This window comes from Neolamprologus multifasciatus, chromosome 14 (genome assembly GCF_963576455.1).
Source record: "Neolamprologus multifasciatus chromosome 14, fNeoMul1.2, whole genome shotgun sequence".
Lineage (NCBI taxonomy): Eukaryota > Metazoa > Chordata > Actinopteri > Cichliformes > Cichlidae > Neolamprologus > Neolamprologus multifasciatus.
Window position 1 is genome coordinate 12,793,364 of NC_140452.1, and position 26,969 is coordinate 12,820,332.

Here is a 26,969-nt window from a genome sequence, read left to right on the forward strand (position 1 = left end):
TTATGCTATAGTTAGGTGAAGCTGCGCGTGGTTATGGTCAAGGTAAAGTAATCAAATGTAAAGACTAGTCAGTCGGCTTTCAACATTAACCAGTCGTTATGGATGCAGTGAACGCCTTCAACATGGAGGTAAAGTTTTTTCATGTTTTACTCAAGTCCCACGAGCCAAAAGCAAATATAACGCCAGAGCTAACGAATGCCAGTTATTTTCTTATTTGACAGTTAATATTAGTGGTTATTATTTCTTTACCATGGGGACAATACCAGCTTAGTGTCCAGTTGCAACGTAAACATTGTATCTGCTAAGCATTAGCTTAACTGTAGTTTGATGCTAGTACGTTAATCCTAGACGGCCTTTGATTTTAGTACTCATATAGCTTAATTATTAACTTAGCCCTACTCTACTTTATTTATAAAGATGCACAGGCCATCAATGATTGTTGTAGGGACATACGTCACTTTTGTAGAATTAGTGAAATACAGCTGTCGTTAACACATTAGCCTAAAGGTGTTCGGATATTTACTGTTGCTTCCAACGAGTTAAGCAAGCAAAGCTTTTCATAAAGGCTACTGGATTATTTAATGTTTTGTATACTTGAAGTGTGTTTATTATCCGCTCGCTTAAGTAACACTTTTGAGTTGTGTATTCTTTAAATTTGTTGCAGCTTTAGAAAACTCAAGTGGCCGTTTATGTGATGTCTTGCATATTGTTGTGTCAGCGTTGCTTTGTTGGTGAAAATTAAGTATTATACTAAATTAAGTACTATACTAAAGCATATATATGATTAAAGACTATTAATAAATAAAATTTAACAATACAGAGTCATGTTGGAGTAAACTTTCTGTACAAAAAAGATACTGAGCTATTTACATTAATGTAAAAACTGTAAAAAAGAAAGAAAAAAAAGATCAGCACAATTTCATAGATGGAAATAATATTGTAAAATTTTAAAAAGCTACAGACCTGAAGCCAATGTTAGAGAAAGTCTTGTGCTGTCTGTCCAGTAAGTGGTGCAGAGGTTACTCTACAGAGGATTTAAATATGGTCATTTGATTGACTGCTGTGTCAGCACTAACATCACTGTCTGCTCAGAAAGTCCTACTGCCAGGTTCACTTACACTATGGTCAGGGAAGTGTGAGTCTGGCATTGTCTCTGTGAAACAGGTTATATTACACTCATTGTTGTCTCTGGGTTTTAATCACCTCATAAAGCTTGTCTTTATTTTATCGTCCATGGACCTCACATTTACCATGATGATAGCTTAAGCAGACCTGATATTTTATTCTCTGAGCTCTCCACTTAGATCAAATGCTGTAACTTTGCTGTCACCATGAGGACGACAGTCTTCACTTTGCTCAGTAGAATAACTAGTGTGATCAGCTGGTAAAGATTCTCCATTGTTAATAGTACACTGAGAAGAAACCCCAAAAGTAGATTTGCAAAACTTGACTTGACTAGGCTTCCATAAAAGGAAAATCAACTCTATCACTTTATATCCAAATAAATTCAATAAACAAATATAAGAGAACTGCTGTGACAAGCTGCCACTTATCGCAGCACCAGAGGGGAAAATATTAATTTTCAAACTTTTATTAAAGACTGTTTTTTTTGTTTTTGTTTTTTTTAGTTTTGAGGTTTTCCTGTTACTGAATGGTCTATTTGTTGCTACATTTTATTATTATTTTGTCCTTTTGTTTTATAAAGGACACCACATATCTAGTATAATTGTATGCCAGTTTCTCTTTTTTAAAATGAACTAATTTTACATTTTTCCTCTTTCATTACCTCTTAGTTGTTCTCCATGATTGACATGAAGCCGCCAATATCCCGTGCTAAAATGATGTCTGTAACAAAATCAGCCATCAAGGCTATCAAGGTAAAGTGAATTTTATTGTTGGATACCATCGTGCATAATGAGCAAATATTTAGACAAAACCCGAGGTTGTGGTTCTTACACAAAGAAACTTAACAAACAAACAAACACTGTAGGTTTATGTGTATTAGCTGTGGTATTACGTGGACTTTCTGATTTTTATTTTTTATATTTTTTTTAAACAAAGTGCTACAGTTTTGTGTGGTAATTAATGATAATCATAATATCTTAAGTGTAGAGACTTTATATACACACATTTATATCTCTATCAGTATATATCTGTGCCTGTGTGTGTGAATAATAATAGTAATAATGATAATAATAAAAACATCAGGCAATCACTATGAGCAAACGGTTTTGTCATAGGCCTGGGGTGGTGAATATTATTATTCCACATATATTTTAAGCATAATGAGTTTTCTACTTTACCCTATCAGAAGTTTTGCTCTTGGCAAAATGATGTTTTTTTTGTTTTTGAAGCTTTAGCTGAGAAGAGTAGTTGAAGTGTTTGATGACTCTTTCGACTGATTAAAGAAATCATGCAGTAAATGAGTTTGGGTTTTTTTTTTTAGCACAAAACAGCATGTTTTTATTTGTCTTATGCTACCATTTTGATAGTCATCCTGTGACTGAATATTTTTTTTTGTCTCATTAGCTTTACAAACACGTTGTCCAGATTGTTGAAAAGTTCATTAAGAAGGTATGTATTATTCAGCCGTTTAATCTTTACTATGTTGCCAAGTTTAGATAAAAGTGCATTTTACAGATGCGGACTGTAATTTCTTTTGTTTCTTTTCAGTGCAAGCCTGAGTTAAAAGTTCCTGGTTTATATGTGGTTGATTCCATTGTTCGCCAATCACGCCATCAGTTTGGTGTTGACAAGGATGTATTTGGTCCAAGATTCTTGAAAAACTTCACAGAGACCTTTCAAAACCTCTATCGCTGCCCAGAGGATGACAAGGTACTTTGTGTTTCAAGTAATTTATATAAGTACAATAAATGCTTTAAAAAAAATTTCATAGATTTTTCTTTCTTTTTCCCCCCGTATCAGACTAAAATTGTCCGTGTCCTTAACCTGTGGCAGAAGAATGGTGTGTTTGACATGGACATCCTTCAGCCTCTAATGGATATGGCAAATGGTGTTATTGCACCTCGCCCTGCAGTGGAAGGTAGTAGAACTGGTAGTGGAACTTTGGGCAGTGTTTTTAACTATCTGAGAGCAAATTAAGTTATGTTGTAATTAGGGAGGGTGGGATTGCTAAGAATTTAGCGATTCCAGTTCAGTTATCGATATCACTTATCAATTCAATTACTTATTGATTCTCCTTGGGTGCTAATTCTCTCTGTTTTGAGGGTCACCACCATCGCTAAGCAACATTTTAATAAATTGCATGCTTTGTCAAACAACTGTGCACATTGGAGTCATTTCCCTGCTTTGTGGTGATCATTTTTGGGGTCATTACTCAAAAAAGTAAAAGTCTGGCTACTGGCCCGAGGTCAGCATTCATTGCCCAGCCCTTTAACATCACTCTTTGTTCTTGGCTAGCTTAGCATTAGCATGTTGTCTGTCTAGGTGGTTTCAGTTGTTTCTGTCTTGTATGCAGTTTATTGTTGAATTTTTGTCTTTTTGAGCAATAAAAATAAAGGTAATGGCCACATCCATGCTGCAGACTGCACCGGTTTTTTCCTCTCCTGGTACTGAAAAAATAAATTAATAAATCCAAACTGAAATCTGGTGATTGTAGCAGAAGTGCAAGTGGAACCAATATGTGGAATTGTTAGGCAAGCAGAATAACATTCAAATAAATTAAGCTACTGGGAACCAATTCTCACTTCCTATCCATAGTATTAATTCATCATGCAGACACAAGCTGTTTTATTGTATCTGAACAGTTCCTACTGAGCCCCAACCAGAGACACGGCCTCCTGTCAGTAATGTTCCAGTCATGCCTACAGTCCCCCAGCTACCCAGTCCTGATGCCTTAGCTGCTGTGGCACAGCTGTTTCAGTCTCCACATGGTCAGGAGGTAAGTAATAATGTGGTTTATGTCCTCCAGCAGTTTAACTAATGTTGTGTTAGGTCTAAATAGCGCCTGTTGTTTTTTTTGTTTGTTTGTTTTCCTTTTTTTTCTTTCTAGCTGCAGAGGATGCTCCAGAACATCCAGCAGGCAGATAAGACCCTAGCAGCCACCACTGAAAACAACCTACCAAAACAGCCTCAGATGCCACATGCCCAGCTCAACGCATACAGTTCACACACTGAAAAGAAAAGCTCATTAGCTGAGGTACTGGCACAGCTCTCATTTACATGATTATTTAATAAATACAAGTGGTTGGCATTTCAACCAAAGACACAATGGGCCTTGTTTTCCTAAATTCTATACAAGACTTTTAGATGGCTGCAGTCAACTTTGCATATTTGTCCCATTTGTACAGCACCATCTAATCTCACCATGTTATACGGATTTTATTGGTGTGATATAACCTGCTTGTTAGTGTTCATTTCCACTTTTGTTGTTTAATGTTGGTTGGTAAACAGCTTTAGGGTAGACAAAAAGGAGTTGTATCCCTATCCTCAAAACATCTATGTATATTTTTCTCCAGAAACTTCTTGACCGATTTGACTATGATGATGAACCTGAAGACACAATGGCTACTGAAGGCAACATTCACTCACAGTGAGTTTCTGAAAATGTACTCGTGCTTTTACACGTGTGTAGTGCTGGCTATCATCACTGATTTCTATAACTGATTAAATTCTGATTTACAAGATCCTGATTCGATTTGATTCAATTCTGTTTTGACTCAGTCAGAAATATTATAATTATGATCATTTATTAGTAAATATCCATATAATTTTATATCCATTTATAAAATCTATGTATAAAAACAAAGCTGACACTTGTGAGACTTCATCAGAGGTGTAAGCATCACAGCAGATGCCTTTGTGTTAAAGTAACTGAGAATAATATTAAGGAGATTTTGCTGGCCTGGCTTTTTTTTTAGAAGTTAACCCCCTGGATCGCCCCCTGGGGCGATCGTGGCTCAAGAGTTGGGAGTTTGCCTCGTAATTGGAAGGTTGCCGTTCGAGCCCCGGCTTGGACAGTCTCCGTCGTTGTGTCCTTGGGCAAGACACTTCACCCGTTGCCTACTGGTGGTGGTCAGAGGGCCCGGTGGCGCCAGTGTCCGGCAGCCTCGCCTCTGTCAGTGCGCCCCAGTGTGTGAATGTGTGTGTGAATGGCTGGATGACTGGATGTGTAAAGTGCTTTGGGGTCCTTAGGGACTAGTAAAGTGCTATATAAATACAGGCCATTTACCATGTACCTTAAAAATATTCTTCAGTAGATCAAAAACTGAAGAAAACCATGAACCAACAGATGAACATTACCTGATACTGCTGAAGTGAAGCAGAGCAAAGTTAGAGGTTTAAATTGGAGACATAGCTAAGCGTTTTGTGGTTTGGTACAATTTGTAAAAGTTGAAATTTCTTCGGTATTGAACAGCAGATATTAGGCTTTCTTGTCGGAGGTCATTTTTTGGAAAACAAAAAGCCGCAGCTGACAGCACTGTACACAACAGTAGACTGGTGTGTAATATGCGAGCGAATAATGCAGAAAATAGAGATTTCTGATTGGACACTGGCTGAAAGAAGTAAGGTAAGAGCGAATTCATGACAATGTTTATCAAACGTGAAGCGTAGTTTTGATATTCTTTTTCTGCTGGTTCAATGAATTTTAGTTGGAGAGTGACGAAACCTGCAGCTTCAGAATCTGTGAGATGTTGTCTTCAGCACCCGGCATGTCCCTGTACATGCCGTCGGGTGAACGCTCCGTGCTTTGTGTTTAGATATTTGTGCGGAAATGGTTTAAGCGTAGTGGGCTATGTTGCTTGTTTTGACTTAAAAGGTTGTGCTTTATTTGCACATTTTATCACTCCCCTCAACATTATCCACACGCAGTGTTGGGAAGGTTACTTTTAAAATGTATTCCATTACAGAATACATGCCCCAAAATGTATTCTGTAACGTATTCCGTTACGTTACTCAATGAGAGTAACGTATTCTGAATACTTTGGATTACTTAATATATTATCATGCTGTTTACAACTTCATGAATGTACTATTGCTGTGAATTGTTACTGTTACTGAAGGTCCGCGGCTCTGAACCGTAGTAAAGGGACCTCTGGTTAATACGGTGGGTTCTATGTCGGGCTCGTAGCCGAAAACTAGCTTTACTTTGTTGTCTGGGTCAACTTTGCTTGCGAGAGACAGAGAGAGGCGTTGAAAGGTTGCTCCAATGGAACTTATTGTTTTTGGAGGAAAACACGAACACGGTGTACTGTCGAGTCTTAATAGCTTACTTACAACTGGGCTCATCAGGCACTCTTCTTGGCTGCAGTGGTTATTATTGTATTTACATGCTTCCAGCTCCTGTTTTTGCTCGATGACAGCTCGTACTTTTCCTTTTTCTCCCTCCCTCGCTCACAGACACATAACGGGTATGGCAGTCCATTCTCACTGCAGCACGGACTACACTGCCCATGAGGCTACATTCTTTAGAGCTATACCGGTAGCATTCTGCCTATTAGCTTAGCACAACAACAACAACAAAAAGGCGCTCTCTCACCCAGGAAACACGCAGAGAGAGAGAGCGTCACCCTGTAACCATGGCAACCGTAACGCTGCCGCCTGGAACAACAGAACATAGCTGTCAAACAAAACCCAAACAGGCCTGACCTGCCACAATATGAAACAGGGAAGTACCACTGTGTAATCCATTTATTTCAACAAAGTAACTGTATTCTAAATACCACCTTTTTAAACGGTAACTGTAACGGAATACAGTTACTCATATTTTGTATTTTAAATACGTAACGGCGGTACATGTATTCCGTTACTCACCAACACTGTCCACACGTGCTATATATCTGTGTATGCATGTGTGACTACAGCACACGGTCTGGGGTTGCATCCTACTGAGTAGCAGAGCCTGAGCATTGAGAGTAATCTTGTGGTTGACCAGTATTAGCCAAATAGGAAGAGACAAAACAGTGCATTGCAGTGGATATCAGAAATTGAAAATGAAAGCACTTTTACTTTGATACTTGCTCAAGTGAGTGTGTGAATTAATGGTATAGGGGGGAGCAGGCTGACCACACTGTTGTTCAACTAGTGTCCACCAAAACTGTCACTCATAATGCTATAGTTTATACAGCTGAAATTGCCCATTACTCTTGTAAATTAAAATGTACTTGTGCACACAACACAAAAGTTAAAACTAAAAATCCCATGTTGAATGTAGATGTTTTTGATCATGTTATTGACTGGTTTATTCTTGCTGTGTTATGTGTAAGTGTCTGCAGTCAAAAAATGCCTATGATCACAGTTAGGTTAAGTGTTGTTTTACTTTAGTACATTTACCACATGTGTTTGTAATATGGAGTGTGTATTTTGTCATAACAGACCTGAAAATGTGATGAACCAGTTTCTTGGTCTGGGGCCCAACACAGATATTAATCAGCGTATGATGAATCAGACTGAGGACATAAAGGTACCCGTCTATAACAGTTTTATATGATTACTTTTCTGCCTCTCAGACGTTTTCTCTTCATATTCTTGCAAATCTATCAAATTGCTATTTTTTTCCCCTCTGTCATGTTACACAAAAAATTTTGTTCCAGTGATTTTTATTTTTAAGATTTTTTTTTTAACACTTTCTTTTCTGGGGCTGTCTCTTTGTCGATCCAGCACAGTGGTGGAATGAGTCAAACTGAGCATCATATGATTCCAGATGGATATCAGTCCACAAATGAGGTTTACTCTCGATCCCGGGTAAGCATTTGTCTTGAACGTAAACTTTCTGTTTCACACGTACTTTATCATAGTTAGTGGTAGGAACATTTCTATTTTGGCCTATGCTATGAACTGTGGAAAATAAACAAAAAACCTGTCTTGTTGTCATTCTCCTAAAGGGAAGTTCAAGAGAAGATTTATCTATGAGGCGGGAAGGCAGGCACAGAGGCCATGGGAGAAGATCCAGATCTGGTTCCAGGTAGGGTTGGGCGATATGGCCTAAAATCCATATTGCGGTATAATTTGAAGCATGTGCGGTAACGATATATATCTCGATATATTCTTTTCTTCTGTATAACGTATTTTACACACTATAAGTTGCACTTAAAATCCTGTGATTTAGTCAAAAATCAACAGTGCGCCTTATGTATGATTTCTAGTTGTGCTTACTGACCTTGAACCGATTTTATGTTGTACACAGCGCGCAGAAATGTGTCAAAAATGTTTTAGTACAACTTTGGTAAGCTACGAAGCCGCACTGCTTGATGGATTGTCGGAGCATTACGGCTGCCATAGTCAGGAGCCTCGCGGAGTAATCTGGGTCCAAAACGCCGTCTGCTTCAGGTCAAAGTCAAACGAACACTGCGGCATCACTGAGAGTTAAAAGCTGTCTAAACTCTTCATCTTTAATAAAATGATCAGCGTTGCTGCTTTACCAAGTGTAACAATTAAGTTTAACATCCTGGCATCCATGAAAACAGAATTTATTAAATTCAACAGAGTTAGAAGTCAGGAAGTTAGTTTCCACCTAAACATGATATACCATGTTCTGACCGAGAGATTTCTGAAAAAATTCAAACGTACAGCTCTGCTATCACTTCCAACATAAATGAAGACATAAAACTAAACAGCAATGGCTTTTGTAGGGTTACTGAAGTTGGACTAGCTGGTGTATAATGATGTCCTACGTGATCGCTAGCAAAACAACTATGTTAGCATAACATTAGCACAGTGAAGCTAACCTTTTTCCACTCGATAAAAGTTAACATGAGGGTTTCTGGTGGCTAAGGACAAATGCAATCACATGGCAGGGTGCTATAAACGGACCAAACTTCAGTTAGGAGAACAACTGAGATAATCCATCCACAATACGAATCAATGGTACGGAAGTGGAGGTAGCGCAGTTTTTGGCTTTCCCTATATTCCAAAACTGATTCGGCTCTTCACTTTTACTGTCATCTGGCATAATTTGCAACCGCTGCAATGCTTTCGATCAAAAGAGGCGCAGCTTGATGCCACCATCAACATGCGGTATGGTCAAAATCTCTACCGTTGGCCAAATTTATATGGTTTCTACCATATACCGTTTATACCGCCCACCCCTAGTTCCAGGTAACCACTTTGCTCATCAGTTAAAATTGTGCAAATTGATTTTTGAGAGTTATGTATTTCAGTGTTCATAGAGTGACACAAGAATAAAGCCCTAAAACTGAAAGATGGTGTTTTTATGCTGCAGGTGCCCTCATTTCAAAGTCAGTGAATTTATTTGCCTGATTTTTCTGGTCAATGCCAAGGTTTAGACAAAAATATTTGGGGTGAAGTAGAAGAAAGAATTTTCTCTTGGCTACCTCTGAATAGTTTTTCTGATTCCTTGGAAAAAAAAAACTTGTGTCAAAATATAATTGTGTTTGGGTCAGAGTCCATAGAATACTCCAAATCTGTCTTGTTTTACATGTATACGAGTCATGATTCATGAGACAGTGGTTTATATAGCCTAACATCAGTATTTTACATCCAAAGCCATAGACTGTTATTTTTGGAGATGGTGAGAAAGCATATGGAAAAGTCTTTTTGTGTAGGAAACAATGTCAACACTAACTTCTGGCTATCCCTGCCAAAATCAGAAAGCCATTGCTGTATCACTCCTTTAAACATGTGTTACAGTTACCAAAATTCTAAATAAATGTAAATATTTTTCATATTATAGTGGACCAGGAAAGTATTTAATAACCTCAATGCATTATTGAGCACAAATTACAAGCAGTGAAGTCCCAAAACACTCTGGTCATCTTGTCATTTCTTTCCATCTGAATAGAGTTGTTTTTGCCTGCGAATTGGATTATTTTTGAAACAGTGTTCACTGGTTTTATTCTTTTGTATTTCAGATCTCCAAGGAGAAGAAGATCAAGATCTTCATCTCGCTCAAGAAGGTCAAGGCGTTCTCTCTCCCGAGAACAGCGCTGGAGATCTCATTCTCAGGATAGGAGTGAAAGAGAAAAGGATAGAGAGCGCAGACAAAAAGGTCTTTCCAGCATAAAGAGTCAGACGCTCAGTGGTATGTACTCAAACCAATAAACACGACTAAATGTCACAGATGATGGCGTGCATAAAGCTCCAGGAATCACTACTCAGTTTCACTTGCAGCTACTGTATCAACTTGTCTAAACCAAAAGAGAGAAGCCGATTTAATTTAAGAGATTCAAATGTGTAGCATCTTTAAACTCCATAAAGCTTTATATTCACTGCAGACAAAGTGAAAGTTTAAGGTGACATTTTGATTATTTTATGTGAGCTCAGTGGGATATTTTTTTTACTTATTCATTTATTTTGGTGAAGTGTATTTTGTAATGGGGATTATTTTCTTGTACATCAGAACACCTAATGAATGTCTTTATATAGTAGTAGTCTATAGTAGTGGTTTACTAGGGTATGTATTGTAATTTTCTTAGAATAATTTATTTTGTATAAATTCATCTTTACAAAATCTGAGGCTTCAGCAGTCATGAGTTATTTAAGTCAATACATTTTAGAGCTAAGTGTGAACTCTTGGTTTAAAAAAATCTAAAAGCCTTGATCCTTAATGTAATTTGTTATTCTTTCTTTTTGCTTATAGTTTGCAGTACTACACTTTGGGTTGGACAGTTAGACAAGAAAACCCAGCAGGCTGATGTAATGTCTCTTTTGGAAGAGTTTGGGCAGATTGAGTCCATCAATGTAAGTTTGGACAATTCATGTCAGAGATGCTTATAAACATTATTGATTTACACAAGCTTCAATGATCTTAATGCATTTCACCTTTTGTGTCCAGATGATTCCTCCAAGGGGTTGTGCCTATATTGTTATGGTTCACAGGCAAGATGCCTACACAGCCTTGAACAAACTCAGTAGGGGGTCATACAAAGTCAATCAGAAACCAGTTAAGGTATGCAATGTTTTTAATTTCCATTTGTGTATTAGTTTTGTAGTAGGTTTTTTTTTTTTGTTAGTGTTATTTGATAACTTAATGATTATACCAAACATCATTCTTCCCTAGATTGCTTGGGCCTTGAATAAAGGTATAAAACCTGCTCACAAAAAGTTCTGGGATGTGGAGCGGGGAGTTACCTACATCCCCTGGAATAAAGTCAAAGTTGAGGAGTTGCAGAGCTATTGCGAAGGTGGTATGCTGGATGTAGAAACACTAAATCCAGGTAAACAATTAGCCATTATTTGAGTTTCAGCAAAATTCACCTGCTGCAAGAATATACAAACCTTGTACTTTTTTGTTTGTTTGCAGAGTGGAATATTACCAAAGACATCAACAATCAGGCAGCTGTTAATGGAGTGTTGGAAAGTGTACCAGATGGAATCGTCTCTGCTCATGTTCAGGTAATGCTAATTGCAGTCCTTAAACACCTTTTAACTACAAGTGTTCTTTTTATGGGTTTAATGGTCTTAAAGAAAGACTTAACAATCTTTCTTGTGAAAGCTGTAAAGCTAATAAATTTTTGTTGAACAATGAGTAGTGGAGCCTATCTGAATCATCCTCTTTGTCGTCTTTTAAAAAGTCACATCACTGCGTTGAAGATTTAATAAATTATTTAAGAGAAGGCAGAATATTAAAGAAACATGTTTCACATTTCTTTCATTTCTAAGTTCTGCTCAGTGTGTTAAAGCATTTATAATGACTTTCACCATGAGAATATGATACAACTGGCTGGGTGGAGTTGTGTAATGCAACCAGCTGATGTTGGGAGAATGCCGACATCATCGCTGCCCATGTTACTGCACACAGGTGTAAGAGGAAGGAGGAAAGGAAATGGAAAAAATATAAAATTAAAACATTTGTTAAAATATCAAGAAGATGAGAGAAAAAACTAAGAATTAGTATGTTGCTGTACATTGCTACATTGTCTGTAGGTCAAAACACTTTTTTAAGGAGCACTTAAAGATCTTTAGGGGTGTGATTAAAAATGTATGAGATGTTTTTCATAAATAACCGGATTGAGGACAATTTCGGTTGTTTGATCGTTTGGCAGCACAAGGGAGACCAAGAACCAGCTGGCATTGAAAACTGGTTTAGAAAACACTGGCTGTGTCCTTCAGGTTTACTGTAGTGTTGTGGTGTAGCAAATATACAATAACAATACACAACACAAGATAATTACCTTCCAGTGGTGATTGTGTCTATGTGCAGAATGTAAAGTGCAGTTTTTGAGCACTTCAGGAATGTAAATGGTGAGGAAATGGACAGTGAAAGCAAAATATGTGCAACATAAACACGCTGGAGTACATCACAGACTTGTGCTTATTTCTGGTAAAATCACAGCTGGTGGGCTGAAGGTCAGATGGTACCATGCACAAATACCAGGGAAAAAGTGCTTATCAGCTTTGTTCTCAGTGGTGAGACTGCTACTCTGACATACATTTTTCCAATAACCTGTAAAAGAAATAAATGTAAATGCAACTTGTTAGTTGTGTTTAAAATAAATTTGTAGATAAGCTTACACTTTACAGTTTAGCCCTTGTTTTAAATCTTGCATGCACAAAGTTGAGCTTCGAGAAGGGAATAAACATTATCATGTGTTTATGCTTCAGGCATCTGCATCCTACAGTTACCATGGTTTTTACTCTTTTTATATGCACAGTTTTGTTTCATGAAGGTGAAAAAGCAGTGTAATGTGTTCATGCTTGAGTTATGCTTCAGGCCTCTGTAAGCTTTAGTTACCATTTTGATTCTTATGCAAAAAGTTTTTTGTCAAGTTATCCATAGATACTTTAGAACAGCGGTCCCCAACCCCCGGGCCATGAACTGGTACCGGTCCGTGAGTTGTTTGGTACTGGGCCGTGGGAGTTGAGGCGCGGGTGTGAAATTTATGGTTTTTATCGGTTTTTATCATTATTTTTTTTTTATCGTTAACTCGGTTTCCCTGGGTCTTTTCACGTGTGTTATGAATAAATCCTTTTTGTTTCTGGTACTGGTACTGGTTTTATTTAGTTGTCTTTATCCCCAACACCTTATGTGAAAATATTGTCGGACATAAACAGGTCCGTGGCACAAAAAAGGTTGGGGACCGCTGCTTTAGAGTCTCCAAACTGGCCTTTTTTGGGAACGTCAAAGCCATACCCATAAAAATACAATTTGATAATTTTACAAAATAAGTTATAACTGGCACACATAACAGATCTATTCATTTGGTGGCATATAATTTAAAAACATAAATGCAGGGGGAAAACTGTTATAATAGCATTTTTAGTGATTATTACCTTTACCATATTATCACCTTTGCCAAAATCATTTCACTGGGAACCACTTGCTTTCTCTGCTGAGAGAGAGCAGGGCCAGCTACCTTCAGCCCACAGTAAAGTTTACAAGAATGTGGCGGTTTTTCTGCATAGGGACTTTATTTTAGCTTGCACTAGTCATATTAGTTTAACATGTGCGCTGTGGCTGTATAAAACATACCAGTATGGAAGGGGGGAGTCAAAAAGATCACTTATGTATATGTTCATTATTGTTGAGCAGGTATTCTGATAAGTAATATAAGTTTGTTTTTGGCTCTAGAAAAACTTTAAAATAACATTTGTTCTCTGCGGTCTGTGGGTGAGACAGAAGTTATATCTTTGATAACTGCGTCATTGTCACTGTGGTTGTGTTACAAATGTGTTGATCAGATAGAATTAAGCTTCTTAGGTTAAATTTGTAAATACAAACTACTCACCTTCATGCTTCTGAATGCATTTTATCGTTTATACACATCTATCCTTTGCTTAATTGTAGGCTTTTGCAAAACATGGTGGTCTCAATAAAGAAGGACCTCTTTCCTGTCTAAATATGACAGGACAAAAACACAGTTATTGCAGGTTAACATGCACTCATGAAAACTAATTATACATATTATTTTTTCCATTTTTGTGAATAATTCCCCTGAAAGCCAGCACATTGATCATTATTGCAGTTAAAAGGGGAGTTGTTCTGTTTGTTTACCCCTGCACCTGTAAGTGTTTGTTAAAACGGACTAATCTAAAGCCATTGTCACACACAGAGCTTTTATATGCATTACTTCCTGTAGCTGTGTGAGAATGAAAAGATCCAACGTGGTCAAATCAGACCAAACGCTCTTTTATGTGTTACGTTCTTAATATAAGACCCTATTGTGACCATGTGAGAATATAGCAAGGTCTATTCTATATAATTTAAATTCATAAGAAACCTGTGGATGACCCACCTCCTGCATGTTCTGCTCAGGTAGCCTTTGCCTAAACCAGACTGAGCACTTCAGTTAGTGAGAATGCTTTTACCATTTTTCATGAGGTATCCTACACACAGGGAAAGGGCAGCTGTAGGTACCAGCATGGGGATAAACATGTTGTCAGGGTAGGAATATATTATAATCTTGTATAGTCAAAGAATACATGTTAAACTTTCATGGGAAGAGGAATAGTTTGAGGCATAATCAGATCATATACTGACCTTTGTCAGTCTTACTAGAGAAATTCTCGTATTTCTGTTTTAAATGAATGTCAGACTATTTACTCTCTGCAACCAAAAAATCTGCATGTCCACAATTCAGATAGGCTCCTCTACTGGTAGGCCTTACTTTCAGCAGTGCTTATCTTAAATTCTTCTTTCTGTCTTGAAATATGCTTGCACCTTAACTCAATAATCTTGTACTGTATTATATAACTTATTCCAATAAAATGGGAATCATACAATCTTTTAATTATTGTGGTGTGTGTAGAGGGAAATATTCCTGTTATCCTTTCTCTGTTTCAGTATTCAAGCTGTGCTTTTCAGAATGTGTGCTGGGCAAATTTATTAGTAATTGTGTAACTTTTACTTATTACAAAAATCACGAGTTAATCATTGATCAGTGCTTGAATTACAAAAATATATGAAAAATATGGGTTGGAGTGGGTGTGAATTTTAACATATAACCAAGTAAAAAAGTAAATAGTTTTCATGAAAGTATAGACAATAATACAAAAGAGTGAGTCTCACGTTTAATCACAATTATTTGTTTTTAATAAACCTAAAAGTAACATTTAAGTCCTCCTGACTCTAAGAAGCTAAAGCTACGAGCTAAAATAGGCTTTCTAGCACCTCACTTGGAAGAAAAGTTCGAATTGACTATGCGTGACTGTTGGCTGCTGGTGGGACTTAAAGTCCAAGTGGGAAGAGGAATATCAAAGTGGGAGACAAGGTAAGCCGACAGCAACTGTAGCAAACTGGCCAATTTTTGAGTATTGGAAACATGATTTTGTTTGTTTGTTTGTTCATTTCTTTGTTTTTACGCTATTACCCAATGCTTCAAGATCTTGATCTTAACGGAGTTAGTCTCACCCCACATACAGTCAAATAACATTAACCTCTAAGAATTTATCTTTGAGGAGCAGCTGAACTTATTTTAATAATACAGCAGGTTTGAGTGTCACATTTAACTCCAACTAAATCTCTGCTGGACATGGAACATGGATCAATTATGAAAGGAAAAACTCCTTAATGCCTACCAACAATAAAACCATTTCTCTTAGTCTGGTTAGGTGGGTAGGTATGAATTAATCACAGGTTTCTTGTATGAAACTATCTGTTTTGATAGTGCTGTCTTTGCCCATTTCCTACTGAAACAACTGTTTTTATGCCATCCTCTGACTGATGCTGAACGATGACTGACTGTCCTCACCACCAGATTATATTAATAAAAGCTATTGGCTTGATGGCCAGATGTCAAGCAGACTTGCAAGTAGTGATTGCAGTAGTTTGCACGCTGAACCACTTTATGCCAAATGATATAAAATGGATGCAGAGAAAAATTTCAGTCAGTGAAGGAACTTGACAGACCGTGATACCTACAGGTATCACAATTTAATCCTTCTCAAGGCGATAATAAAAAATAATCCAAACATGCCTTAAAGTCACTTAAATGCTTAGCAACTATACCTTTGTTACATTTGATGTATGTAAATTTGTGACTATACAAATTTGACCCTGCTTTTCCCTCACCCATTTGCATGCAGCCTCTCACTTTCTTGCTGCATCTCCAATAGAAAACGCTGGTCCGCACTCTGGTCCGTACTTTGTTTTTGTTCAATTGGAGAGAGCGGTCTCGAAAACTAACCAGTCCTCCTGACCAGTCAGGTCTTTTAACCAGTTTTTCTTCACCTCCACTTGATGCGTGTCTGATGTGAACAGGCACATGAGATGAGCACAGTAAACACATAAATGTTGAAACAGAAAAGAACAAAATTTCACACTGAGATGAAGTGAATGCTTATAAACCACATGAGTCTTTTTCTGGACTTCTTCATTAAACAAATGATTTGATGCTAGTGTTGTTTAAAATAGTTGTGGTCACTAGCCTTGAGAAGTTATACCCACCGCACTAGTTGGGGGATTAGTTTATGTATGTGATCTTTAAATGCTGTCATTACTAATCCTGCAGCATCAGCAGAATACTGCAGCAAAAATACTCATGTTGTTGACTACTTGTTTCGCTAATGACATCTTCCCTCTGCCTGAACTGTAAGATCATACAAAAATATTTTACCAACTTATTATTTCTGTGAAGTTCTGTGGCAATAATCCTGCACATCGAAATAATGTCCATCCAAAGTCTGTTTGAACGGCTTTTGGGAAAGTTTCACTTTGGATGATATACATGGCAACCATGTGAGTCACTTAGACCTGAAGTGATTTTGTCTTTTGGAGTTAACCTCTTTATATAAATGTTTAGTCTTCCTCGGTGCTCTGCTTGGGAAGGTCAGAACAAGTTGTGATTATTGCAAGAGTATACAAACCACATGTTTTGGATACTGAGTACAAACTGAAGAAACCTTTTCAGAAAAAACCTTCTGTTAAAAGAAAAACTGCATTCCGTGACATCATCCGACTAAAATAACTGAGTATCTGAGAAAAAATACTGGCAAAATACTAGAAACTTATACAAAATACCTATTGTTTTCTATGTATGTAATACCTCTCAGCATTGACGTCTTGACATTGTCTTGACATGAGTACATCACAGGATGCACCGGCAATCTTTTTTTCATACACTGATAGACTTCAGCTGTCCAGAGAAGCTGCAGTTTTACAGTTTTCTCCTTGGATCGGCACATCCCAGCTACGTTTACTGGCTCTTCCGTCTGTACAGCATGTCACCTGGGAGGTATGAGCGTCAAATGATGTCAAATAACATGAAGCAGTAAGTGTTGACTGACTCTGTGGAGTTTTGATGTCAGCCAACATCAAGAGCAGCAGCAGCAGGAGAGAAGTGGTCGAGGAAGAGACATTGGAAAGGAGGACACAGAGCTAAACAGTGCCAGGTAGAAAATGTATGCACCAAACATGCAATTGAATCAAAGATTGACATGCTCAACACAGTGTGGTTGGCTTGTCAGCAAATCATTCCAGCTTCTGCATCTTATTAATGAGGAAACAAGCCTTGGAGCTCGTGGCTTGTGTCGTTTTCAGCCTTTACACTTTTGTCACTTCACAGAAGTTTGATGGACCGAGCTTTGTTGGGGGGAAAAATCTGTAGAAGTAGAAGAAATATTTTGCATCATAACACCCTGTGAATGTTCTGGGGTTTTTTTTAAGGTTAAAGTCCTCTGCTCTGCTTAATGGCAAATATTACTATTGTTATAAGCCAAGTGTCTCAATAGAAGCCCAAAAAATTCAAACCAACTCACATTAACATGTTGATTAATTACTAATTTTTAATCTTAAGCTCTCATAATACATTATTCACTATTGACAAATAACCATAGAATATTTTAAAAACAGACATTATAAAAGATGTTTCTTTTATTACATTTGGAAAAGGCAAACTATAGACCAAAACGGTTCTTACTCTGGTAAAGACGCATCAAAATGATGAAAATACCTAAAGTAACAAGAAACAATCAGTTAACTCATAGGTCATCCAGACTGTTGACACAGTTTAACTTCTGTTATAGAGTGTGGAAATCCACGGGCAACAAAAACATTTTAACAGCACAAAGTGTACAGCATCTTTATATAAATTACCTTAAACTTCTATATGATATTGTTTTAATTTTTCTGAGTAACCTTTTTCTACAAATTTCCCTGACCATTAAGGATATGTTATCTGGGGTGGGGGGTGTTTTGTGTAGTAGTTAACACATTAACCTTACACATGAAGGGAGGAGACCAAAGCCTAGCCTCAGGGGATAACAAGCTAGTGTACTTCTAGCGTTGGGCCCAAGCTCCAAAAAATAGAGTAATAGGGTTGTGTCAGGAAGGGCAACCTGCGTGAAATGTGTCCCACATTAAACTTGGGGTTTCATCTGATTTCACAAGATTTAACAAAAAGGAAATAGCTGAATGTACATGTATTTATTTAATTGTATTTATTTAGTATTAAACATGTTTTTTGTTTGTTAAAAAAAACAGGTCTTTTAAAAATTTCATATATCTCTTTTTATTGATCCAACTATGTGTGTTCAAAGTTCATTTCCATTCTAAAATATCAAACTAATTAAAATACACATTATTTAGAGACATGCATTTCAGGTTCTGCTAGTTCAGCATTCATTAACTTGTGTTATGAAAAATATATGCAGTGTTGTTTCAGTCATATTGAAATCAGGTGAAATTTCAAGAAAAGAGGGGATTCTTCGGTTACATCGAGTAATACAACAATGATCTAGATCCATGTTTGAAGAACATCAGGCTCACATGAGTCTCCACAAAGGTAAGGGTCATAACAATTATCTTTGGATGTGCTTCGCACCCTGATGATGCCATGGGATTGTTGGAAGATGATGGAAATTTTCATCATAATAAAATGGCTCTTTGAATATTTGTCCTTAAAAAAAGAGAAGAATCCTAAATTGTCGGTTCTTAAGTTCAGTTTATTGTAAGTTATCTCGCTACTGTCTTTTCACAAGTCTTCTAAGTAGCACAATAGACAAAGACCAAAGGAATTATTTTGATTGAAAGCATTGAGTTGACACTCATCAAGGATCAGATCTTGATCAAACAGCTTATGCCTGGCTCCGTGCCTCATGGGGCTTCCTCTGTGGGAATAGCCTGCAGGAAACATGAAGCAGTTGTTATACTCTGCTGATGGAGTGAAACACCAGGGTAAGAGCAGACCATTATGTTGCTACCCAGTTGTAACTATCAAGTCTGTTTTTTTCCCATGCTAATAGCCATATGTTTTTTTGTTGGGGGGGAGGTCTTTTCAACAATACACTTTTTTTTCTTTGTAACTGTATATATTGTACTGAAATGAAAGAAATCTTAAGGGGGAAATGAAACTAGACATTTTAGTTTGGCTAGTGCAGAATTCACATGACTTAATAGATTAATTTGATCAGCTCTTATCAGTAAATTTCATCATCTGCCAAAGGCTGATAGCTGTGTCCGGAAGGCTAACACACACTTTCTAGACAAACGTGCTGGGCCACCTGACTATTACAACTATTGGAGCTGGAACACCATAACTTGAAACTCCCAGCACACAGTGTTAGTACTGATATTCATGCCACGTGAGGTTTAAAATTGGAGTCATTGAATCAGCAACAAGTCAACTGTTGGGGACTTTTACACACTATGCGGCTCAAACCTATGGTAACCCCATCTGAACTTTGTGGCTTAATTGCTGTGGTTCATAAATGTTTCCATTTTACAGTGAAACCACTTACAGTTGATGGTGAAATATCTGGGAAGGGCCCCTATGACAGTACCATGCTTGAGTTCCACAAACTCTTTTAAAGGGCCCATTCTTTCACAAATGTTTGTAAAGGCAGACTGCATGGCTGCATGCTTGATTTTATACTATGGCAATTGGACTGATTTCAAAGATTTAAGAGATGTGACAGAAAATTTTGAACATATAGTGTATTGGTCACAGCAGCAGGGAGTTAAATTATACATTCCTGCCCCAGGTAGTTATTTGTAATTATTTAAGAAAAGGTAGATGTGGCAATGTTGGAAAAACTTACTGTACTCTTGCCCCCTTCAGTGCCTTGACCATTTAAACTTCAGTGTGGAAAAATCCTCCCTTTGGTTCCCTCCAATGGCAGTATCAAAATATGCAGTATTGCAGACAGAAATGTACACCACTGTGGAGTCTCAATTTGGCTTTTCAGTAAAATTATGAGTATTAAAACCTGGTGACTGCTGTCCAGATTAAATGTAGATTTTTTTTCAGCATTCCTTTGTCTTGCCTGAAGAAACAAATCAGCTTTTTACCTAAGATTAAAACTGCTAATCTTAAATCAAGTGATGGTAGTTTAGGCTGAGTGTAGTTCAGGTATGTCCTTCATCTGAGGGCCACAAGGTGTATGCGAACAATGTTACATTTCCTACACGCTGTGACTTCAGATAAATGCTTACATTGTTAAAAAGTTGTGAATGATTTGGAATTACTGGGATATAAACTCAATTATTTATAAAATTATTTAAAAAATGTGATCTGACATCCAAACTCTCAACACAGAAGCTCTTTTTTAAAGTTATTTTTTGCCTAAACACTCTTAGTCCAGATTTGGAAAAAGTAAGTGAACTCTTCACTTAGAATTATTTTGGCTCACAGCCTCCATCAGACACAGCGTGTACATTGGTAAGAAGAATTTTTGTTTCCTTACAATCTGCAAAACTTAGTGTTCATCAGTGTTTCTGTGTGTTTCAGTGGCTCCCACTGTATCCATGCCCTGTAGCACAGCAGCCCAATGCCATTCATCATGTTTTGCAGTTAGAATGAGGCTATGAAGTTGATGTGTGGGCTCCCCCCCCCCCCCCCCCCCCCAAAAAACCTGTATCCAGAAAGCTGGAAATTCTTCCATAATGATATATAACAGATACCTACCATCATCTGTTATATATCATTATCTGGAAAGTGTGAATGCTGCTCTTGGTGAGATTTTTGCAGGCCACCCACTGTGCCTTTATTTATAGGGAGGGACTACAACCTACACTTCTCCCATTTTAAGTGTCTCTTGGAGAAGTTGGCAGCACAGGTATTGAAATAATTTTTTTCAGCCTGCAATTTGAATTATTATTTAGTATGCTCAGTAAAGATATGAGAAATACAACTGTGGTTACTAATTTACTGTTACTTTTAGTTATTAGTTTAGTCAGATTCTTTTTCAATAATTGTGATTAGGCTCAAGATCAGATCACATTTCATGAGTAATCAATGGAGATATTGCAATATTCCAAATGCTTTGCATGCTTTTTGTTGTCAATGTACATCATACAACCGACATGTGGAAACTGTGGGTGCTGCAACGTGCAGTTAAAATGAAAGTGGTTAGAAGTGCATTTCCTCAAGTGGCCACTTGAGGTTGATTCAAGCAGTGAGTCAGTCCTCATAGACTTCCATGTTTAAATGGCCAACTTTAAAAAAATAAGTTTACAGTAAGGTACTGGTCAGTCCTGGTAGCTAAACTACACCTACATAAAAACTGTACAGATGGCATTATTTTTTATCAGTTATCTGTTTATACTTGTGTCACAGTAGCTGTGGATAGCAGCTATCTGCCAAGCTTCATCTCTTCTCAATTGAATCACAGAGTTCTCGACCATGTATGCTATCTGACAAATATTACTGCTTGCTGTTTAGCCAAATGGACAGCAACCTGTTTGTGCTTCAGTCTTTGTTATTGAAATTGTAGTATTTTCTGTTTGGTACTAATCAGAGTGTGTGCACGATACATGGATCCACCTTGCTAACCTCTTCTGTGACTTCTGGCTACAGATAACCTCATGAATTTATGAACATTAAAACTTTAAAACAGGGATACGGTGATATGGTTGCCACATATTGTTTAATAATATATCTAAATTTTAAAAAAGACACGTGCATGTGTAGTTGTCTCCAAATGAAATTCATAGTGGTGGCATTATGAGAATCATTAAATATGTGACGAATGATTAATTGGCAACTCCTGTGAGTTACTGACGACATTCATGACATATTTAAGATTTACATCTAAAGAAGATTGTTTTAACGAGTGCACATCAGAGGTTACAGCTTAATTTTTAACACATGAATCTAAATATTTCTGGTTTGTGTGTATTAGTTGTCCTGATATTAGGAAGTCGCAAAGAAGGGTGAGCAGCATATTGTATTCTATACAAGCACCAAGATTTGTTCTCCAGTTTCCGTGGCACCAAGGAGAGAATGTCTGGGCTGAAACAAATAGTGATCAATCTGCAGCATTTGCTAGCCTTTTAACCTCATGTGTTCACTGATTTACTGATCAGTGATTATCGTGCATTCAAGGGGTCACAAGCATAACTTGCATGAATTTAGGTTTGCAGATGGAATTATTGAGAATTATTGAAATTCTTTCCTGTAGTTGAAAACTAAACAAAAATAGGATGTCTATTGATTTTTATCTTATTCTTAAGATGTATATAGTACTGTGCAAAAGTCCAGGTCTAGTTCTCCAGGCTGGAGGTCTTTCAAAGTTTTGCTTTGGACAACCTTCTGCTTTTTTGTTCATTTTCAGTCCAGTCCTTGTACCTGACCATTTTCACAGGACTTTCTTTTTTTTTTTTTAAATCTGTCACCTAACACGGATTCAAGAATCATTAAAGCATAAAAAAGACACGGATCTCAGTGAACGATCCAGTGTTGTGTACATATAACAGAACCAACTTGAAATTGTATATTTAGAGACTGTGTTACTTGCATCTTGTCATATTCAATGAAAATGATTCCCATTTCTGTAATTGAATCAATGTAAAATGCCAAAGGTGACACAGTCTGACAGGCATGAAATTGTATTTTTCACCACCAACCTCAATTCCAAAGAGCCTATAGCCAGAAATTTGGCATGTATTGATATAATGCAATATGCTCTTAAATATTTTTGAGGAAACTGGACAAGAAGAGGTAAGAAGAAGAGGCAGGCTTTAAAATCTACAGCAGATGAACAGTGTCAGAAAGTCGTGTCCTTAAGAAACAGGAAAACAATCCAGGAAAGACCTGACACAAGACCTAAGAGATGCATCTGGGCCTTCAACTGATTCATCTGCTTACCAAAGACTCATATGTGGTCTTAGTCGAAGGATGGCTGTCAAGAAGCCATTTTTAAAGACGGGAAATGGGCAGAAAGGGGTGAGCTATGCCAAATTAAACAAGAACTGAACTGAAACTCAGTTTTATGAATGAATCCAAATGTAAAATCTTTATATTATATCGGGAGATGGGTGCAACAGTGAATGCCTACAGCAACCTCTAACATACTGTGGAGGCTCTGTCATGGTTTGGCATTTAATTTCAGCCATTGATCTTGTCAGATTTAATAAAATTATGAAGGCAGAAAAATAGCATCAGATTCTGACCCACCATGCAATACCATCTTAAAAACATCTGATTGGCAAGAGCTTCACTTTCAGCATGTCGGTTATCCCAAACACCCTGAATTCAGTGAAAACAACAAAAAGTGTGAAACAAATAGTAAACAGATAAGGGCTGCCTTAATACTCAGTACAATACTGTATCTAAACTAAATTACCTGAGGATGCATTCATACAGCAAACGTAGCATCATGAAAATGTTCCTTATTATTATGTATTGTTTTACTTTAAGATAATGTAGTCACACCTAAAATAATAAATGGTAATTTAGTTAATGTTTTTATTTTTGTTATTAAATAAATAATTCTCATGAATTATATAGATAAACATTGTAATATAACTTTTTTTCTATAGTATTTTTATTTTAGAAAGATATTAATTTTGTTGCTAGTAGCAATGTATACTTTAGATATTTCATATGAACTTAAATTTCATAAAACTTGTATTCTTTTATTTTAAAATGAAAGGGGAAGATGAAACTTTGGGGATTCACCCATTTTCTTCTGCTTATCCAATTTGGGGATCCATTAAGAAGAACATCAGACCTTTTCATGTGTAATCAATACAGAAATCATGTTAATACCAAAAGCTTCACAAATATTTTCCTTCAACTGAATACAATTAAAAGTCCTATGATTTGAAAGGCAGTTCAGTGATATCCATGATACTACAGTAAGCTCTCGGTCTGTGTCATAGAGGTACAGTGTTTGTCTGTTTGGGTTGCTCTATGTTACTTATTTGACCCTATTTTGTTTTTGTTTTTTTTTTGTTTTTTCCTATTTCTGACCTTGTGATGAGCACTGTTTACAATGCTTCACTAAGTAGACAAGCGCTGGGGTAAAAAAAACCTTTCTCAGGTCAAACTCCTGGACATATTTAATGTTTAATCCTTTCCTTAGCTATTTTGAGCCATTGTTGTGCGGCTTTTATTCAAAGTGGACTTTGTTACTTTAGATTTTAAAAAGACAAATAAAGTCATTCATTGAATAAAGCCTTATAACCTGACAAGCTAGAAACTATGATTCTTACAAGTGTGCTGTACATTGTCAAAATACAGAAAGTACCTTATACAGATTTAAAATATCATGTCACATTGACCTTTGACCTTCTCCTTCAAGGTCAATAAAGTGATCAAAAGCCCAAAGTGATAATAGTGCTATATAGAGCTATATAAAACTGTATTTCTAACTGCCATTGTTTACGTTGACAACATATAAATATAAAGGAAAATATATTTGGGATTTTTAAATATCATGTTACTCTGACCTCTGACCTCTCTTCAAGGTCAAATAAGGTCAAGCTTTTATTAGGTCAATTTTCATAAAATGTCTTTTATCTTTAGATCTGTGTTTACAGTTCTGCTGCCTTTGTTTGCACTGACATCTGCTTTTTTTTCCCCAAGTTAACCCAAATTTTGTGATATATTTTAAGAAAATATTGTCTAAAGAAAAAGAATGAGCTGACGATTTAGTTAGAAATATACTGTAGTATAAAACTGTAATATAAGCTCAAGTTATTCATGTACAATTATTCACAAATCAGTAACTATTATCCATTACTCCTACATAATAATTGTGTTGTCAAAGAAGACATCTGCCATGCAACCTTTATTTGATTTTTATTTACTGCACTATAAACTTCTTAAAGTATGTTTAAAGTGAAATGTAATACAATTCTCTTAAAAGTAAGTGAAATGATTAAACTGTTCAGTCTGGCAAAAGTGTCCTATCTGACGTTTTTGTTTATGCCGGTTCAGAGGTGTGTGTTTTAGTGTTCGCTGGGTATGTAGAGACAAATGCAACTTCAAACCTCGAATACTGAAAGTGAATGAAAAACCTTATAAAAATATATAGAGAGCTGCTGTCATGTATGGAAAAGGTAGGTATCCGAGGTCCTAGTGGTTCAGTTCAGTAAAAAATTACCTGAAAGTAAAACATTTGTCTAGAACCTGAACTTCTTAACTAAAACCTTTTTTAAATGCCATGCCCTTTAAAGTTCAGTTCGTTCGCATTCTTAGAAGTGGTGGTCTTTTTCTTTGTAATCAGTGTCACATAACCAAGTTATTCTGTTTCTGGTAAAGTTTTATGAGACTGATTCCTCTTAAAATGATTACTGACTTGTAAATGATTGCCTAAAGGTCAACATGGCACACTTTTATGCCTTTCATACCTTTGATCATAAATCAAACTGAGATGAATTTTAGCAGATTTAAAGACGTAAAAGTCATATATTACTTTTACCTGACCAAACGTTGGTGCAATTTCAAAAATTGTATTGCAAATAAACAAATACAGCGCTTAAATCTACTGTGCAATCTACTTTGCAAGGTGAAGGTGTTAGCCTCTTGTTGATCTGTGGACATCTGCCACATGCCAACCTTTTAACCTTTTGCAACAGCTTTAATGTTTATTTCAGTTTGATAGTGTGTGATTAGCAGCAGAGAACTCAGTTTTCTGTGGATGAATGAAAACTTTGAGCAATGCTGTAAAATAAAATACCAATTAAAAACTTTTTTTTTCAAATGACACCAAAAGAATACCAGTGGGTGTTATCAATGAGCAACATTATGCTATGGAATCAGAAGATGCTGAACCAGAATCAGATGTTGCTTCCTGTTAAAGGGAGTGTTTCCTTCACGCTATTACCAAGTGCTTGCTTAAAGGGAATCGTTTGATTATTGGGTTTTCTCTCTATTATTGTAGAGTCTTTACCATATAACAGCAAGTACCTTGTGGTGACTGTTGTTGTGATTTGGCGCTATATACGTAAAATTGAATTGAATTTAAAAAAAATCTTTAAGGTCACATCAGGAAGATTATCTTTTTCATTTACATTAATTTTAAGGATAACATTATTTTTCTTTGTCTTCCAGTTACCACCAGTTCAACAGACAGAACTCATCGGAAGTTCGCCTGTCTTCCCAAGCCCTATTATGCTATCTCCTACATCCATGCCTCCAGCAGGAGTTCCTTTCATCCCCACAGAGTTTGATCCAATAAAGTTGGTAGCCGGTGAGAAATCTTCACTAAATGCTATGGATTTTAAAATCTGTTATCTAAACCTAAGATTCAGAGGCAGTCAAAGTAGATTGTGTTTAAATTTAGTAAAAATATAGTCAGATCTATGCTGCATTTCTTTAAATGTTTTCTCCTTTTTTTTCCTGCTGCAATTATACTTCATTTCTGTTTGAAAATCAGTACAACCTTATCTTAAACTCTTTTGCAACAGGAAGTATAAAATCTCCAGAGATATCCACAGAAGATCCTAAAGGAAAGAAAGGTGCTTCTCTTGATGTCATGACTGCCAACCAGCTGGGGCATCCCACATCACCAGTAATGACCCTGCCGAGCCCTGCTATCATGCAGGGACCCAGCCCGGGTATGCCACCTCTTCAACCGCCTCCCTGCATGACAAATCCTCATATGCCTCCTTTCCTCTCACCTCCAAGCATGCCACAAATGCCCCCGCAGATGATTCCAGGAGGACCCATGTTTCCATCAGACAGGTTCAGAATGCCCATGCCGTTCCCTCCTCGCGGTCCCCCTTTCCATCGACATCCTTCCATGGGACCCGAGAGCATAAATGACAGGGAAGGAAGGCAGTTCCGAAATGGGAGGCCTGGATTTGGGTGTCCACCTTTTCACAGAGGGAGGTGGTAAATGCAAGAGGACTAATGAACCTACGGAAAGGAGTGGGGTTTATGTGGAAC

General features: G+C 37.0%; 1 protein-coding gene across 1 annotated transcript; it reads left to right on the forward strand.

Annotated features, from left to right (window-relative positions):
- LOC146503668 (SR-related and CTD-associated factor 4-like) lies at window positions 1-26,921 on the forward strand. The gene is made up of 18 exons (XM_085184056.1): window positions 1-128; window positions 1,794-1,877; window positions 2,530-2,574; window positions 2,674-2,835; window positions 2,926-3,043; window positions 3,768-3,901; window positions 4,013-4,159; window positions 4,479-4,552; window positions 7,336-7,423; window positions 7,621-7,704; window positions 7,845-7,924; window positions 9,831-10,000; window positions 10,559-10,659; window positions 10,754-10,867; window positions 10,979-11,135; window positions 11,222-11,313; window positions 26,133-26,271; window positions 26,489-26,921. Exons 1-18 carry the CDS (start codon window positions 99-101, stop codon window positions 26,917-26,919), a joined length of 2,250 nt encoding a protein of 749 aa, XP_085040182.1. The 5' UTR covers window positions 1-98; the 3' UTR covers window positions 26,920-26,921.
- The last annotated feature ends 48 nt before the right edge of the window (window positions 26,922-26,969 follow it).